We start from the raw sequence: 17684 nt of genomic DNA, 5'->3' as shown, positions 1-17684 counted from the left end.
ATTCAACAACATGTGTATCTATCAAACACTTTGGTTACTACAGAAGGTTAAAGGTCTAATATGAAAGATGAAGACTCTGGTACAGACAGAGAGGCTTTTAGATTGTGACTTATGTTTAGGTACTTAAGTAGTCCCACGTGCAGGCTCACGTGCGAAGGTCGTTAGGCGGTTTGGTGTTCTGCACCCACTCTGTTTTGAAACAGAGGACAAAAGGAGCTAGATAGGTTTTTCGTGCGATCTGATCCCTAACGTTCTCCGTGTGCGCGACTTGAGAGAGAGAGATTTACGAGCGATGTTGTCGAACACTTGTTCTCAGAGCTCAGTTCTTCCTATAGTTCTGATCGTTTTCTCTTGTTATATCCAATACTACTAAATACTAATTGAATAAATGCATTAAATCTCGTCCTTAAAACCCAAGATAATGATGTATAAAATTCATAATTTTCATCTCCCAACGGCCAGACATAGCACCATACTTGGAAATTGGACTCCAAACCCGAATATAAACCTTGTTACACCAAATAAACTAGCTAGCGTATAGTGAAAGTTCTACTATGTGACAAGAAGATTCAAATATCTATATATATATATATACGCTCATTCCATTTCAAGCACAAGGTGACATGAATTTGAAGCCCAGACTATCGAAAAATATAGTAAATTTATATGATTATATTGATTCACCGTCAAATACAAGGTGACAAGAATTTGAAGCTTTAACTCTGCTCAACTCGTTGAGCATCTTGCGTCTTTCTTCAAGCTTGTTGAGCTCTTCAGATTCAATGGGTCTAGTTGAAAAGGTTGCCTTCTTTAAGAGTTCTGCGTTCTTTAATATGTATGTAGCTACTTCTTTCTCTTCTTCTCTTTCCCAACCGTATCTTATCCACACAAATGTCTCTAGGCAAGAAGACAAACATTCAGGAACGTACTTTGGCTCATTCCATTTCCCGCTAGTAATCACATCATCTTTACTAGCATCATCCTTATCATGCTGATAAGACAAACACAAGTAATAATTAGTGTGTATTACTATCAAAAGAGAGAAAGATACACCATCAGATATATATATATCTAGCCGAGTAGTAATGACCTTACATCAATGAGCTTGAGGACTTGTCGTTTAGGAGAGATTTCGAGCATGAACATAAGTAGATTCCACCACTCCGCTTCACGTGTATACATCTCTAGATATACCAGTTGATAAAAGATAGCTCCGGTAGGGCACTTAATCTGTATGCATAAAGATCATATTATATTATGAAAGCTACACAAACAAACACAACTTAAATTGCAAGCATAGTTGTTTGTTACCTCCAAAGGTGATAAGTCCAAGGAAAGACGTTTGGCTGACTTAAGAGATCCCAAAATATTCTCATTAACGATGTAAGAAACGTTACTAATAGTTGCCTTGACTAACACTGGAGCATTCTCAATCAGACAACATTCACCATGACTAAACCCTTTCATTTCACAGTATTCCAAACAAGGAGCGTTTATCATAGTCTTTCGTCCCCCAATTTGACCGTGAATCCATAGTCTCTTTAAAGATGGCGCTTCAATAACCAAAGTCAGCACAACCTTACAAGTACCTCCATGTATGAGCAAATCTTCAAGATTAGGACAGCCAGATATAAGGTTACGGATTGATTCACCGTCTTTGTAGCTCACATGATAAAGGTGCAAAGTTCTGAGAGACTTCATACAAACTCGAGAAGGAACATCAACAAGAACCGAATACTTGAGTTGCAAGGTCTCAAGTGTATCAGAGATAAGTACACTAGTTGGAAATCTGACTAAACTTTTAAATAAAAAAAGATCGAGCACCAACTTACGCACATGGCGTACAACCGCAATTCCAACCCATACTCCAACATTTATAACACATCTAGTTTCTTCAGTCTTATCAGTAACTTTGAGACGCAAACTCTCCAAAACCGGAGCTTTGTGTGAAAGCAAAAACTTGCCAACATTCTCTAAAAATTTCGCTATATCCTCCTGATAATTGTCAGAATCAAACTCTAGTTTCGGTACCAACTTCCAAAGAGACCGCCATTAGTGGTTATAACAGTTTTTGGTGGAAGTAAAGACAATATCTGTAGAAGCAACTCCTCAGGTAACTCATTGATCCTGTCTTTACCCATAATAACTCGAATTCTCAAACTTTCACAAACAAAAAACAAAAGAAGACAAAAAAAAAAATTAAGAATTAGGGTTTTGAGCTAGCTTGCAGTTAAAGAAACAATATAGAAGGGTTATGTCGAAACAGAGAAATATACCAGCTTTCCACTGCCGTTGATAGAGAAGAGACCACAATTTAGTAGTTTAGCAAAACCTCTTTCAGATTTCTGCCTTCCCAGTGTCAAAGACTCTCCAAAACCCAAACGCAGTGTAGTAATGTTCAAGAGACCCAATTACCGCTCGAATCTGGCTTACACTATGATTGCACTTTGTGACTGATTCGTTATCAGATCGGCGATTCGAGGGGTTGACAACAATTTGCCCAATGCATACCAATTTGAAATATATTATTATACTATGTTTTAGGGGTTGCTAAATGATTAATTCCATCCTACCGTTTCTGTCTACCTAAAAGAAAACAAATATTCACATTATATTCTTTCTTTTTGGGTGCTTTTTCCAATTTGTTCAATAAATATATTCGGTGCGTATATTATTATTTTCCAATTTCAGCAAGTTATATATATAGATTATAGTGACATTGTTTTTCTGCTGAAAACTATTAATAATCAACTTCCTCCGGTTCAAACAGAAGTCCAGTCTTTTGTTTTTGAGTCCAAAGCCTTAGAAGATATGGGCTGTAATCAGAAAAGTAAACCCAATAATAATTTGTCTTCATTCTGCAACGGTAACAAAGCGATTGCGACAACAAGAGTGATTGCGACAACACCCGAAACAAACCATGGGATTGAGACAAGTCGTACGTCCTTACCAGCTCATCAGCGTACGAGATTCACAGTCCAACAACTCTCTCTGCACAACAGATTTGGCTGACTTCTACCTTCTCAAGAGAGTTCTGTGCTATTTGAAAGGAACCGTTAGTATGGGGATTAACATTCACTCCAACACTGATTCCACTCTAAGAGCCTATAGTGACAGTGATTGGGCCAACTGTAAAGAAACAAGACGGTCAGTTGGTGGCTTTTGTACCTTCCTTGGTTCAAATATCATCAGTTGGTCTGCCAAACGCCATCCCACTGTGTCCAGATCATCTACTGAGGCAAAGTATCGAACCTTGTCTATTGTTGCGTCTGAGCTCAAGTGGATCTCTCTTCTTCTTCACGAAACTGGTGTTCCTCAACCTGCAACGCCGGAATTATATTGTGACAACCTATCTGCCGTTTACTTAACTGTCAATCCCGCTATGCATAATCGCTCCAAGTCGTTTGATGTGGATTTTCATTTCGTGAGGGAAAGAGTGGCTTTAGGCACTTTGATCGTCAAACATGTTCCTGCTGCGTATCAACTCGCTGACATCTTCACCAAATCACTTCCTCAGCAACCTTTCTGTGATCTTCGGTACAAACTTGGAGTTGTCCTGCCTCCCACTCCAAGTTTGAGGGGGTGTATTAATAATCAAGTTCCTGCAGTTCAAACAGAAGCCCAATCTTCTACTTTTGAGTCCAAGGCCTTAGAAGATATGGGCTGTAATCAGAAAAGCAAGCCCAATAATAATTTGTCCTCACTCTGCAACGGTAACAGAGCGATTGCGACAACAAGAGTGATTGCGACAACACCCGAGACAAACCGTGGGATTGAGACAAGTCGTACGTCCTTACCAACGCATCAACGTACGGGGTTCATAGTCCAACAACTCTCTCTGCACAACAGATTTGATACCCTTGGCTCCCCATCAATGATGTGTGTAGTGACGTGTACCCTACGCTCCTTCTACAATCTTCTTCTATATAAACTCTATTTTGTCATTGTAAACATTTTAAGCAGAAATAATAAAGTTAAGATTTCTCTTCACATTATCAAACTTTCAAAAACTCCCCCAGAAAATATAAATCACAAAATTTTGATATCAATTAATGCCAAACAATAATAACAAGAATAGAAGTACGTATAAGTAATTCTTAAACGTACTTCCAAGTATCTCAATCTAAACACGGCATAAACCCATTATGGATTCTTCTCATGTTTCATTACTTAAAAGAGTTGAAATACATATAAGATTATTCAAACACAAGGTGGCATGAATTTGAAGCCTTGACCACACCATTCATCTCGTTGAGCATTTCAAGCTTCTCTTTGGGTTCAATGGGTCTTGTGGAGAAAGTTGCCTTCTTCAAACATCGTGCGTTCTTTAGAATATATGTAGCCACCTCTTTCTCTTCTTTACTTCTCCAATCATATCTTGTCCACACAAATGTCTCAAGGTGTGACGATAAACATTTTGGAACACGCTTTGTCTTCTTCCATATTCTGATAGCCACACCAATGTCACCAACTTTACCAACATCTTGATTTTTCTAATGAGACAAACATGCGGAAAAGGGGAATGCAATGTATATTACTATTAGACATTCAAATATATCTAACCGCTAGTACTAATAATGAAAATAACTTACATCAATGAGCTTGAGGACTTGTAGTTTAGGAGAGCTGTGGAGCATGATCCTAAGTAGATTCCACCACTGCACTTTACGTGTACTCATCTCTAAATACACCAGCTGATGGAAAATAGCTCCGGCGGGAGAGTCAATCTATGCATAATTAAACATCATAGTATTAAAGCTTCATAAACAACAAATAAGTTAAATGTGGCAAGCATAGTAATAGTTGTTACCCCCGAAGGTGATAAGTCCAAGGAAAGACGCTTGGCTGACTTGAGAGATCCCAAAATCTTCTTATTGACTATAGTAGAAATGTTACTAATATTTGCCTCAACTAGCTCTGGCGCATCCTCAATCAGACAACGCTCATAACCACTTAACCTTTCAATTTGCAAGTATTTCAAAGAAGGAGCGTTTATCACATAGCCCCACATAGCCCCCCTTCTGTTTTGGAATCGACAGTCTCTTCAAAGATGGCACCACAATAACAAAGTTCTTAACACAATTAGGGTAACCTCGATGAACGAGCAAATCTTCAAGATTTGGGCAGCCGGATAAAAGGTTAAAAACAGATTCATCGTCTTTGTACGTCACAGAGTCAAGGTGAAGAGTTCTAAGAGACTTCATAGAAACCGGAGAAGGAAGATCTATATGAATCGGAGGATTCTTGAGTTTCAAGGTCTCAAGTGTATCACAGAAAAACAAGCTACTCGGAAACTGGATTGAAATGGATAAGGAAATCGAGACTTGGAGTACGAACTCACGCATAGTCCAACATCTATATCATCACATAAATCTGTGATTCTGAGATGCAAACTCTCTAGAACTGGAGCTTTATGTAAAAGCAAAGACCTGCCAACATTCTCTGCAGTTCTCGGATTCTTAGAGTTGAACTTGAGTTTCGGTACCAACTTCCAAAGGGACCTCCATCGTTTAGACAAAACACTCGTGGTTATAACAGTTTTTGTTGGAAGTAAAGACAGTATTTTTAGAAGCAACCCTTCAGGCAACTCATCGATCCTGTCTTTACCCATAACAACTCGATTTCTCAAACTTTCACCAACAAAACCAAAAAGAAGACAAAGATAAAGAATTAGGGTTTATAGCTAGCTTGCAGTTAAAGAAACCATATTTGTAACGAAACAGAAAAACATACCATCGTTTCATTGTCCTTGATAGAGTGAATTAAGAGACAACAATTTAATAGATTAGCAAAGCCTCTTTCAGATTTATGCCTTCCCAGTGCTGCTATCGAATCAATAACGCTCCAAACACAAACACAGTCTACCTAACAATACTATTCAAGAGACCCAACCCCCGCTCGAATCTGGCTTCAGCTGATCTTTTATCAGATCAGCGGTTCGAGAGAGGACAACAGTTTTCCCAGTGCAAAAAGATGAAAAATATTTTCTTTGATTATTTGGGAAAAATTAGTTTTAAGGGGTTATTATTATTTTTTTTTTTTGAAGGAACAAATATTGCATGCTATAAGTTAGGAAAACATTTATTGTTCATATTCTATTTTGTGAATCTTTTCCATTTTGGTCCGATTTACTCATTCAAAAATATCTAATCTGAATAATATATACTTATAAAATCTAACGAAAGATCCGATTTCAATCTCGACCTGATCCGTTTAGGGATCATCGGAGTCCTAGCTGTTTTTTATTTATTTAATTTATAGTATTTTAGTTGACTTTTATTAATTTCTTGACTAAAAATATTACTAGTAATTAGTAGAATTTGTAAAGGTGAGAGATTGTTTTACAGGATGCTAAATAATTGAATATATATGATTATTGTGATTCACCCTCAAATACAAGATGACAAGAATTTGAAGCTTTCAGTACTCTAGTCAACTCGTATCTTACGTCTTTTTCAAGCTTGTTTGAGCTCTTTCGATTCAATGGTTCTTGTGGAGAAAGTTGCCTCTTACTTCAACAGGCGTGCCTTAATGTATGTAGCCACTTCTTTCTCGTCTTCTCTTTCCCGACAATTATTCAGGTTAATTCTATGTGGTAGGTAGAATTGAAAGCTAGTCATAGTTGTGGGCCTGTGGCCCAATGCAAGTGTAGAAATTTATCTTGGTATGACTCCCATATATGGAAAACCAAAATTTTCAAATTTGGTTTACGAAATTTTAATCTCATCAGTTTTCGAGATCTTATCCTTGGTAATTTATTTCAACATGTGATCATGCCTTTGTTTGTCCATAGGTTGAGCCTAAATTCACTCAATTATTCAGGTTAATTCCAATTTTACCAACATCTTGATTATGTTGATGAGAACAACACAAGACAAAAGGGGAACGCAAATGTAATAGACCTTCGAAATTAAATTTTAAAGATATCTAATCGACTCAAAATGATATATCTTACATCAATGAAAACTTTAGGAGAGCTATCAAGCATAAGGATACTTATGTAGTCTCTCTAGATATACCAGATGATAATGATAGATGATACATATAGCTTTGGTATTATTGACATAAAAAGAAAAACTACAGAAACAACAAATAAGTTCAATTGCAAGCATAGTTACATCAGATTTTATCATCTTTGAAGGTAACAATGCTTGCAATTTAATTTATTTGTTATTTCTGCATTTTTAACAATTCCCTTACTAATATTATGAAAGTACATAATTAAATCTTAATTATTATCCAAAATTACATCAAATCTTCATTACAAATAAAGGTTCTAAAGAACAAATTAATAATGGTTATTAAGGATAAAAATATCAAATACTAGTTTATGCAATTTAATTGTTTTCTAAAAACAAAGATCTTTAATAATTTTTGAAAATATTCAATAACAAATCAATTCAACAAATAAGTTTTTATATATATCTTACCATATCAATTTGAAATTAATCATTATATTCAACTCTCATCTTTGTTTGATTATATTTTTGTGAAACAAATAAATCATCACATCATCCATATAATAAAAGTAGTTTTTCTGCTTATGTTATTATTTGAATTTTTATAAGAATATAATTGTACAACCTATGAGGGAAAATAAAATTGCATCAAAGATTTCAAAAAATATATAAAAATAAGCGGTAATTTACAAACAAATTTGAAATAATCATCCATATAAAACATATTACAAAAAGAACAAATTAACAAAATAAATAATTTTTATAGAGTATGAACATTTTCTTAGTATGCATCAAATTTGAATATTATATTCATTTGCATCCATTTCCTTAATTAAAATGCATGATTATATGAAATAAGATACATATTTATAATAATTTAACTTGAAAATTTATAAATTAGCTAAGTTTGATTTTTAAAAAAAAGAATATGATAAATATTTACTAGATTAAAAGATTTTGAAATTGTAGATACTATAGTTTGATTTTTTAAATTTCACTTTGCTATTCATCTCTCTATAAGTGTCCATGTACAAAAATGTCTTTGGAAAAGCAAAGTGAAATTTCTTTTCCCATGACTGAGCTACATATCCACAACAGATGGACTGAAGACTCTTGACGATCAGAACAAGGTGATACACGTGGAAGAAAATGTTGATAGTGTAGGACATTCCTACATGAAAGTTGTCTTGGATGTTGACTCCAACTCCACAGGACATGGACTTGAGAGTTCCTCCGAATCTACCGCTGGAAGCTAAAAACTAGCTAGCTATGACTATGAGAATAGATATTCCAACTTGCGATTCATCTCTACTTCGTCTACTAGTTCTGTTTCATTGCTTCCTACTCTTATTCATTGATTCCTAGCTCGCTCTTAAATCTATATTGATTACACTTTTGTGATTTGATTTGTTATTAGATCGATTCGAGAAAGTAAAACAGTTTGGAGACGGAAAAAAATTAGAAAAAATTAGTTTTAGGGGTTGTAGACATCAACAGTTTTCTTTTTTTAATTATATATATAATAGCCTATAGGAAAATAAATGTTCATATTCTATTTTGGTCCAATATACACATTCCGCAATAAGAAGGAAAAATTCTTCACGAGACAAGGTCTAAGGTACTCTGCTCAGATTTCCTTGTAGTCCTCTGCACATTGAACCTTGTCTCTTTGTTCTCCTTATATCAACTGATATAAGCCATAAACTAGAGAAGAAGAAAAATGATCATTCTCAAGCCATAAATTAGAGAAGAAGAAAAAGGATCATACCAATAGCATGAAGCAAACAACTTTCCACCAACGACCACTGGAGGCTTACCCCATATATTCTTAAAGAATATGTTTGTTTGTAAGCCCTTTGAAAAACCATATATTTGATATTTGGATTTTAATGAGTTTATATAAACATCCCAGTCCACAGGCGTTTTAAAGTTTATTTTGATGATATGTTTAGCTGTTTATTATAGTTCCTATGTTCAGAGCCAAATGACCCAATAGCGAGATGCAGCAAGATGTTGGATAATATATTCGATAATGGTTTGGTTGCTTATATTGATGTTTGTTAGTTTATGATTCACTTGAAATCAATCGTTTGAATTCACAGTTGAAAACGAATCTTCAAGAGTGAAGACTGATTGAAGCAGAAGAACAAGGATTTTTGCAGAGTAACACACAAGCCATCAACAGTTCAACATGTGTATCTATCAAACACTCTAATTAGTACAATTAGAAGCAGAGGATAAAAGGAGCTAGCTTAACTAACATGCAACAATTCTTCTCCTATAAACAAGGAGGACTTATTCAAAACAAGAAAACGTCAAACAAATGCAGAGTAGTTGCCAGGTTCTGAAGGACTTTATTCTTCATACGTGTAGTTCCTTACTTTTCTAAAAGCGATCTAGTGAACATAAGAAGTCTAAAATGTTTATTTTTGGTATATGATGATTTATAGCTCATCTTTGGAACGACTCGAAGGCCAACATGACGATGATGCGCTAAGACTCTCAAGCCAGAATTCGTCACCAGGACTTGAATTCGAGTCAGTGTTTCTATGCCACGACCAATGTGCTCGTTTCCCGTCAATAACCTTCAGTCTCCCATGTCCGTAACTCGATTCGCGATATACCGATAATTTTGAATGATGCTTCTTAAACCTGTAATTCAAGTTATATGAAAACAAGAAACATATTGATAAATTCATTTTAAATTATCACATTTAATAAAACAAAAACCTTTGGCTTGGTGAGAATTTATGAAACTATATTTGTTGGATGTTTGACAAAGTCTAAAGTTGAATAAGTCAAGCAAGGTTTTAGGAGTTTGAATAAGTATTTCTAGTTGCAGTTTGTTTCGGAGTTAAGCTCTTTAGTTTTCTCTGTTGTTGTGGTTGTAAGGCTTGTATAAAAAGTCGTTGTTCTTCCTTGATCGAAGAATACGAATCATTCAGACTATTTCATTGTTTACTTAGTTCTGTTTCCTTTAATATTTAGATATATAATGAGAGGTGACTTACGGTGGTGCAAGACTTCTGCCTCCGCCACCGATGGTGATGTATATAGGCCCACATGGGTCGGCCTTGTTGTTATATACACGTTTCTGCATTACTCACAATTCGACATCAATTAACCCTTAAATGGTACATTAACAATGACTTAATGAAGTCTTAAAATAGAAAAATAATATAAAGAGATTAACGAAGATTGAGGAATTACGAAACGTTCGTAGCCATGAACATGGCCAGCAAAGACGACGTCGACTCGAGCACTATAGAGCAAAGACTCCATAGCTTTCCTCATTTTCTCTCCGTCACTTTTATGTGCCTCGTTCGTGTTGTACCACGGGGCGTGCATCAACACTACCACCCACGGGGTCGTTTCACGGTCAACCTTTTTACAATACAAATATAGAAAGAAAAAAAAACCCAGTTAATTGTCAAGAATTTATATAAATTTTTAACTACGTAACATTTTATAATTATAGGTCCCTTATTGTGTAAAAATCTTTCGGCTTTTTTCTTCATGTCAAATTTATTTACTAAAAACAAAAACAAAAAAACTTCAAAGAATTCCAAAGCCGGTTATGTTTTTATATAAAAAATATCTCCCCGGCTTTTTGTGTGAAAGGGATGAAATTATTATTTGTTAAGCATTTTTCAAACTTAATATCGACAAACTAACCTTTGCTAAATCGGCCTCGAGCCATTGATACTGATCGGAATAACTGTCAAAGTCGGTGTAAGAACCGAGCATAACCGTGTGGACACCAGCTACATCAAAAGAGTAGTACAGGTTGGAGTCAGAGAGGCTCTCGGTGTGAGGCATTTTCCACCGGGCATTGTATGACCTGAAGTTTATGTAGAATTCTTTCTCGTGGTTTCCTTCAGTAACCATCCAAGGACGCTGGCTCGCGAGTGGCTCCACCAAGGAACCAAAAGAGTCCCAAAGTGACTGGGAAAGACTGCCAGCGTAGGCGAGGTCGCCAGGAAGTAGAAAGACGTCGTAGTCTTGACTCTTTATCTGAGATAATGTTGCATCTGTCCATTCGGTTTGGCCTAGGTCCCCTTCAATATTTCAGAAAAAAACATCTTTCATTAATTCGACATGAAAGTGATGATGAACTATAAAAGAAAGAGTCTTTGAAGTAGGTTACCTACGATTGCGAACTCGACCGGAAAAGTTGACGGAGGAGTCTTAAAAGAAAATTCAGGACCGTTGCCACCACAACGGTAGTAGTAAATGGTGTTGGATTGGAGGGGTCCGATCTTGACGTGGTGGATTTCTCCGGATTCGTAATAAAGGTATCCGTAGTTAGTGCTTTCTCCAAAGGCTTTTCCGACGTACTTTCCTGGTTGTTTACCGTATTCCACCACCGACTCCACCTCCTTGTCTTCTGTTATGAATGTTACTCTCATGTGGTCCTTACCCGCCAATGATACGTGCACCTTTAATTTATTAAACATGATTTATATGTAGATTAGTAACAGAATGTAACATGAAGATATATGTGATAGATTTAAGAACATAACTAAGGAGATCATTTAAGCCTTTTTCANTTTAAGCCTTTTTAAAAAAAAAAAAAAAAAAAACTAAGGAGATCAAAGAAATCCATCATTCAAGCTACCTGAATACAAATACATTGTACTTAAATTAAGGACTATACTGTACATCTCACATTCCATAACAAACGGAAGATGAAAATATTAGAAACTAATAAAACAGGGAATACTTTTGAATTGAAAAATATATAGAGAAAGAGAGTTAAATCAAAGAACCTGTTGTGGATCAGATTTGGAGTCGTCATCAGCTTGAGATATGAACGGACAAAGGAACAAGAGAGTTACACAAAGAAAGAGACCAAGAAGTTTCATCTTAATTAATGTTTGAAAGAGGTTAAGTTTGGTGAAGAAGAGTTGATTAATGTTGAAGAGATCGGTGGATGTTTTCAGGAGTGTCTATACTTTTATACATCTCGTTAACCATCGCGACAACTTACGTCATTTCCCTTTTCATATTTAATCCAAAATATCTTACTATATACTATTTGTGAGTTTTGCTTGCAGCTTTCTTTTATCTATTTGGTGTATTATTTAACGAGAATAATGTTTAAGTCAATGCTTCAAACGTTTTCTTAACCTTAAAGAACTGGACCCAATAAAATAAACAAAGACGAGATGCTTTAAATGAAGGTTTTAAGATGTCTAGTAAAGTATTAATAAATACGAAAGAAAAAAGTCCATTGTTCTCAGTTCCAACGTCGGCCATTGAGATACAGAGCAAGAAGGCCTCATATACCACAAACGAGTGATATGGTAGTGGTACCATCATCCTACGTAAATTGTTGTCCTACTAGACTTTACTATAATGTTCTTTTTGTTTTTTTTGTCGACATTAAAATCTTAACGTGGTGGAAAATGGAAATCCGTGTTTCAACTCGCCATGCCACAATGCCATTTAATATGTAAGATTAACTAGGACTCATACCTCCCTCGATGTCGCGGAGGAAGTATTTTACAAAAAAAATAAATAAATTTAAAATTTTAAAATATATATTATGAAATCATTTGAATGTAATAGAATATTTTGAATACAGAAACATTAAACAGAAAATGTTACAAAAAACACAACCATCAAAATGAAAACTTATAAACAAAAAATATTATATAGAATATATGTAACTTTGCAAAAAATATTGTTTCAAGTATTATCTCCCTTCCTTTACCTTGATCAAGATCCCTCGCGAGTCCAACGTTAGGGTAGATTGTCTTGCCAGATCTTCAAGATCTTTAATTTTTGAAACTTCTTTTGTAAACTCTTATCCTCCTGTTTGAGCAACCAATCTTGAAGTAATCTTTTAATTTATTTAATGTTTGGTTAAAAAAATATTATAAATATATAAGATATTTTATGAAGAATTATGGTAAAGAGCTACAATTAAAAAAATCATAATGACAAAGTGATCTTAACTGAGAATATTGAATTAATGGTTGTAATGAGTAAATGTAATTTTTATTAAATGATTATAATTAAAAATGTATTTAATAATGAGTGAAACTATATCAAAGAAAAATTGAAATTAAAATATACAACTTTCAAAAACATGATAAAATAAATTTTAAATATTAAAATAGTTTTAACGAAAAGTTACGATAAAAAGACGCAACTGTAAATTCTATATTAAGTCGTATTAAATTTCTCTATTGCTTTAAGGGTTTCTAAAATTTTATTTAGATTATAGAATAACGTTGAATATTAGATATTAATATTCGATTATTTAGACTCAAAATAAAATGAAAAATTTGTTTCAACAAACTTGTTGGTTACTGATGAAGAGACAAATATAAAGAGAGTTCAGAAGAAATGACTATTTAAATAGACACACGTCTGCACTTGATTATATCTAATAATTCATATAAACTGATTTTAAATAGAAGACATCTTTATTACCATATTGAAAATGTCAAATTCAAAAAGTAACTATATAATCCATCTAACTGTTGAAAAAAAACTCTAGGTATTTTTATTAAATTTTATATTTAAAATTAACTATAAGTTGCAAATTAGATTCATCATTCTAAAAATATTTTGTTAAATCAAGAATTGGAGGAATTTCTTTTACTTTTAAAAGAATAATGCTAGAGAATAATTTAGAAAGCTGTAAAAACTGGTGATATTGAAAATTTATATTATTTTGTATCATGACAAAAAAAAATGAAAACAGTTCAAACATACAAATATATGTATATATATATATATTTCAAACGATACGAATGTTCCAATAAACACAACTCTACAGTGAATCGTTGTAACTTTTCATAAATAACCGTTTTAATGAACTATTACTACTTTTTGGAAAATATTCAAAAGGTACGATTGAAAAACAACTGTTGGTCGCATTTATTCGGATTGTTATTATATATAGATTAGACAGTTTTGTAATGCCATTTCAACATTTTCAATTAATTTCATTACTTTAGTGATACTGAGGTTGTATATTTATGCTTTTGGAAGGCCTAATTAAGCTCGTTTAATTATCTCGAACGCCAAAGAAAACTGATTTTTGTTCAGAAATCATCATTTATTTATTGAATAATTTTGTTGTATAGGAGTTGTCCTATCTCGGTTTATACTAATAACCATATTAATGGTAGTGGACGGTGATCAGAAACAACAACATAAATAAGCTGATTTATTTGTTCATAATATTTATGAAATTACTCTAGGCAAACAACAAAAAAAATCTTGAAATGTGTCATATGTTTCGTTAACAACGGCGAGAATATATATCCACAATGGATGGCGGCGCGTGTCTAACAATGAACAAGTGAGGAATACAAGAAAGAGTAAAACAAGTAATCCTATCTGATGGATCGGAACGTGCGAAGATGAAGAAACATGAATCATCATGTCATCATCTCTGGCCACGTTGTGCTTAGTTTTTATATATGGTCCTAACGAATATGGTATATGGACCTTCTCATAATTCCAAATATGATTTATTAATGTGTGACGTATAAGTCGTGTACGGACGTTGGTAGACTTATGAAAAGGTCCATATACCATATTCCAAAATCATAAAATTCCAAGATTGTATCATCATAATGATAGATATATTTCAAAAGAAAAGTCTGATACCTAAGCAGATGAATCAAATTTGAACACAAGGTGGCATGAATTTGAAGCCCTGACCACACCATCCAATTCGCTGAGCACCTTACGTCTCTCTCTCAACTTGTTGAGCTCTTTCGATTCAGTGGGAATTGTTGAGAAATGTGCCTTCTTCAATCGTCTTGCATTCTTTAGAATGTAGGTAGCTATTTCTTTCTCTTCCGCTCTCCCCCAATCGAATCTTTTCCACACAAATGTCTCTAAATGTGACAACAAACATCCAGGGATATACTTCGGCTCATTCCATTTGCCGCTGACCAAACTATTTCCACCAACATGATGATATTTCTGAGACCAAAGAGACAAGGGAGAAATTCAATGTATAGCATCACTAGACCATATAATATAACCCCAAAGATAGCTAGCTTAGCTAATAATGAATGTCACTCTTACATCAGTGATCTTGAGGACTTGTAGTTTAGGAGAATTTTCGAGCACGAGCGTGAGTAGATTCCACCATCTCTAGAGACACCAGCTGATAGAAGATAGTTCCAGTAGGATATGAAATCTATTCATGAGACCATGATTTTTAGAGTAAAGAAAACAATGAAATCAAATGGTGATTAAAATAAATAAATCAGCAAAGTTACCCTCAAGGGTGATAAATGCAATAGAAGACGTTTGACACAAGTGAGAGATCCAAGAAGCTTCTTATTGGTTATAGATACAACTTCAACGATACTTGCCTCCACCAGCTCAGGCGCATTCAAAGAAAACCCTGGACATCTCAAGTCTTCAATTTGTAAGTATTTCAAACAAGGAGCGTTTATCAAATACCCCCAAAACTCAGCTCCATCATTGGTATCATGAATCTTTAATCTCTGCAAAGAAGGGACCTCAATAGTGAAAATCTCAACATCACAATCTTCACCTCGATACACTATCAATTGTTCAAAACTAGGGCAGCTAGATAAAAAAGTTACGGACAGATGCATCGTCTTTGAAGCTAACAAACTCAAGGTGCAGGGTTCTAAGAGACTTCATAAGTACCGGAGAAGGTATATCTACAGTAAAACCATATACGAGTTTCAAACTCTCGAGAGTGTTACAAGTACACAAGCTACTAAAATATGAGAAGGTCTCTTTCCCAGAAGGATAAAAATCGAGCACCAATTCACGCAAATGTCGAGCAAACGCAATGCCAACCCAAAGTCCAACATCTACGAAACTAACATCTTCTGATCCAAACAGGAGACGAAAACTATCTAGAACCGGAGCTTTGTGTGAAAGGAAAGACTTGGAAACAATATCTGAAAATGAAAGGTCTTCACTTTCGCAATCCTCAGAATTGAACTCGAGATTTGGCACCAACTTCCAAAGAGACCGCCATTGTTTAGACAAAACACTCGTGGTTACGACAGTTTTTGTAGGTAGAAAACACAGAATTTTCAGAATCAAAGCTTCGGACAATAGATTAAACCTATCCTCATCATCATTCACAACACCTCGCTTTCTCAATCTTTAGAACCACCAAAAATCAACGAATCAAACATTTAGAGCGCTATACATAGGAATTCAAATGCTCTAAACAATAAACGAAACAAACGAGAACTTACCGTTGTTCTTGTTCCATCTTCGGTCAGTGTTTTGCTGTTCCCGGAGCTTAATATCGCATTTTCAAACGCTCTCGACGCAAAACTCAACAAGTAGAGAAGCAAAGCACTGAAGTTCGCCAATTGAAGGGAACTAGGGCTTCTTAAATTCAAAACCGGTTTTGTTTTTCAATCGAACCGAATCCGATCGGTTTACTTATTAATAAATAAATTAATTAAAAAAAACCAAAATGGTACGATCATCACTCATTGGGATTAGATAAAATTCAAAAAGAAAGTTTGGTTTATTACTAATCTTTTGCTTCATAAAATTCACGGTAGTTCCATGTGACTAGAAGAGTCTAGTAAAGATATATCATTCTACGCTATCTACGACGAAGACAAGGTGGCATGAACTTGAAGCCCTAACAACACCATCTAACTCCTTGATTCAATCAATAGGTCTTGTTGAGAAACTTGCATTCTTCAATTGTCTTGCATTCTTTAGAATGTATGTAGCCACTTCTTTCTCTTCTTCTCTTTCCCAACGGTATCTTGTCCACACAAACATCTTTAGGTGAGACACCAAACATTCAGGAACATTCTTTGGTTCATTCCATTTCCCGCCGACCAAACCATGTTTTCTAAACTTGCGTTTTTCCTGTGGCAAAAAGGACATTCAATTGCATATCATTAGTAGACCGTCAAAGTTACAAACCCATAAGAGAGGCCACCAAAAGAAGCTAGCTGAGACTGATACTGAAATGGCTTACATCAGTGAGCTTAAGGAATTGTAGTTTAGGTGAGCTATTAAACATGAGCGTAAGTAGATTCCACCACTCCTCTTTACGTGTATACATCTTTAGATGTACTAGCTGATAGAAGATACTATCAGTTGGAAACTTAATCTGTACATAAAGATCGTAGTCTTATTAGAACATTGTGAAAGCATGAAAATAACTCACTTGCTAGCTATAAGCATAGTTACCTCCAAGGGTGATAAGTCCAACAAAGGACGTTTGACTGAAGTGAGAGATCCCTCAATATTCTCATTGGCTATATAAGAAACTTTTCTAATTATTGCCTCAACTAACATTGGCGCATTCTCAATCAAACAACACCCGTAATGACTAACCCCTTTAAGTGTCAAGTATTTCAAAGAAAGAGCAGTTATTACATAGCCCCCTTTCTCTGATCCAACAAAGTAATCTGTAATCACTAGCCTCTTCAAGAATGGTGCCACTATAGTGAATGTCAGCACAACGTCCTTACGGTAACATTGATAAATGAACAAATCTTCAAGATTAGGACAGCCAGATATAAGGTTACGAATAGATTTGCTGTCTTTGAAATCCACAGAATCAAGGTGAAGAGTTCTGAGGGACTTCATACAAACTGGAGAAGGAACATCCACAAGAACCGAATACTTGAGAATCAAGGTCTCAAGTGTAGTACTAAAGCTAAACATGCTAGTTGGAAATCTAACAGACCTTTCTGAACAAAGCTCGAGCACCAACTCACGCACATGACG

At 34.8% G+C, this 17684-nt stretch overlaps 2 protein-coding genes and 3 pseudogenes across 2 annotated transcripts; all 5 read right to left on the bottom strand.

Annotated features, from left to right (window-relative positions):
- Positions 671-2958, bottom strand: LOC104699093 (annotated as a pseudogene).
- On the bottom strand, positions 4197-5611 carry LOC104699092 (annotated as a pseudogene).
- On the bottom strand, positions 9150-11893 carry LOC104791524 (purple acid phosphatase 22-like). Its single transcript, XM_010517440.1, has 6 exons — positions 11729-11893; positions 11107-11398; positions 10635-11017; positions 10170-10343; positions 9971-10053; positions 9150-9611 (listed from the first exon to the last, which is right to left on the bottom strand). The coding sequence occupies exons 1-6, from the start codon at positions 11822-11824 to the stop codon at positions 9404-9406; spliced, it is 1236 nt and encodes a 411-aa protein (XP_010515742.1). The 5' UTR covers positions 11825-11893; the 3' UTR covers positions 9150-9403.
- Positions 14187-16286, bottom strand: LOC104791523 (annotated as a pseudogene).
- Positions 16605-17621, bottom strand: LOC104699091 (F-box/FBD/LRR-repeat protein At3g52680). Its single transcript, XM_019226928.1, has 3 exons — positions 17142-17621; positions 16927-17055; positions 16605-16814 (listed from the first exon to the last, which is right to left on the bottom strand). The coding sequence occupies exons 1-3, from the start codon at positions 17619-17621 to the stop codon at positions 16605-16607; spliced, it is 819 nt and encodes a 272-aa protein (XP_019082473.1).

The sequence above is a fragment of the Camelina sativa genome, chromosome 6, assembly GCF_000633955.1.
Source record: "Camelina sativa cultivar DH55 chromosome 6, Cs, whole genome shotgun sequence".
Classification (NCBI taxonomy): domain Eukaryota; kingdom Viridiplantae; phylum Streptophyta; class Magnoliopsida; order Brassicales; family Brassicaceae; genus Camelina; species Camelina sativa.
The sequence above is the reverse complement of the archived record's forward strand: the minus strand, read 5'-3'. Positions and strand labels throughout refer to the sequence as shown.

What these genes read in the sequence shown, in the direction of transcription:
- LOC104791524 (XM_010517440.1), bottom strand. Translation starts at nt 11,824, where the DNA reads ATGAAACTTCTTGGTCTCTTTCTTTGTGTAACTCTCTTGTTCCTTTGT. An exon ending in TCGAGGCCGATTTAGCAAAG is followed by an intron (nt 10,344 to 10,634) that starts GTTAGTTTGTCG and finishes TATTGTAAAAAG; the next exon opens with GTTGACCGTGAAACGACCCC. An exon ending in TTCATGGCTACGAACGTTTC is followed by an intron (nt 10,054 to 10,169) that starts GTAATTCCTCAA and finishes TGAGTAATGCAG; the next exon opens with AAACGTGTATATAACAACAA.
- LOC104699091 (XM_019226928.1), bottom strand. Translation starts at nt 17,621, where the DNA reads ATGTTTAGCTTTAGTACTACACTTGAGACCTTGATTCTCAAGTATTCG. An exon ending in TGGACTTATCACCCTTGGAG is followed by an intron (nt 17,056 to 17,141) that starts GTAACTATGCTT and finishes GTACAGATTAAG; the next exon opens with TTTCCAACTGATAGTATCTT. An exon ending in AATTCCTTAAGCTCACTGAT is followed by an intron (nt 16,815 to 16,926) that starts GTAAGCCATTTC and finishes TTTTTGCCACAG; the next exon opens with GAAAAACGCAAGTTTAGAAA.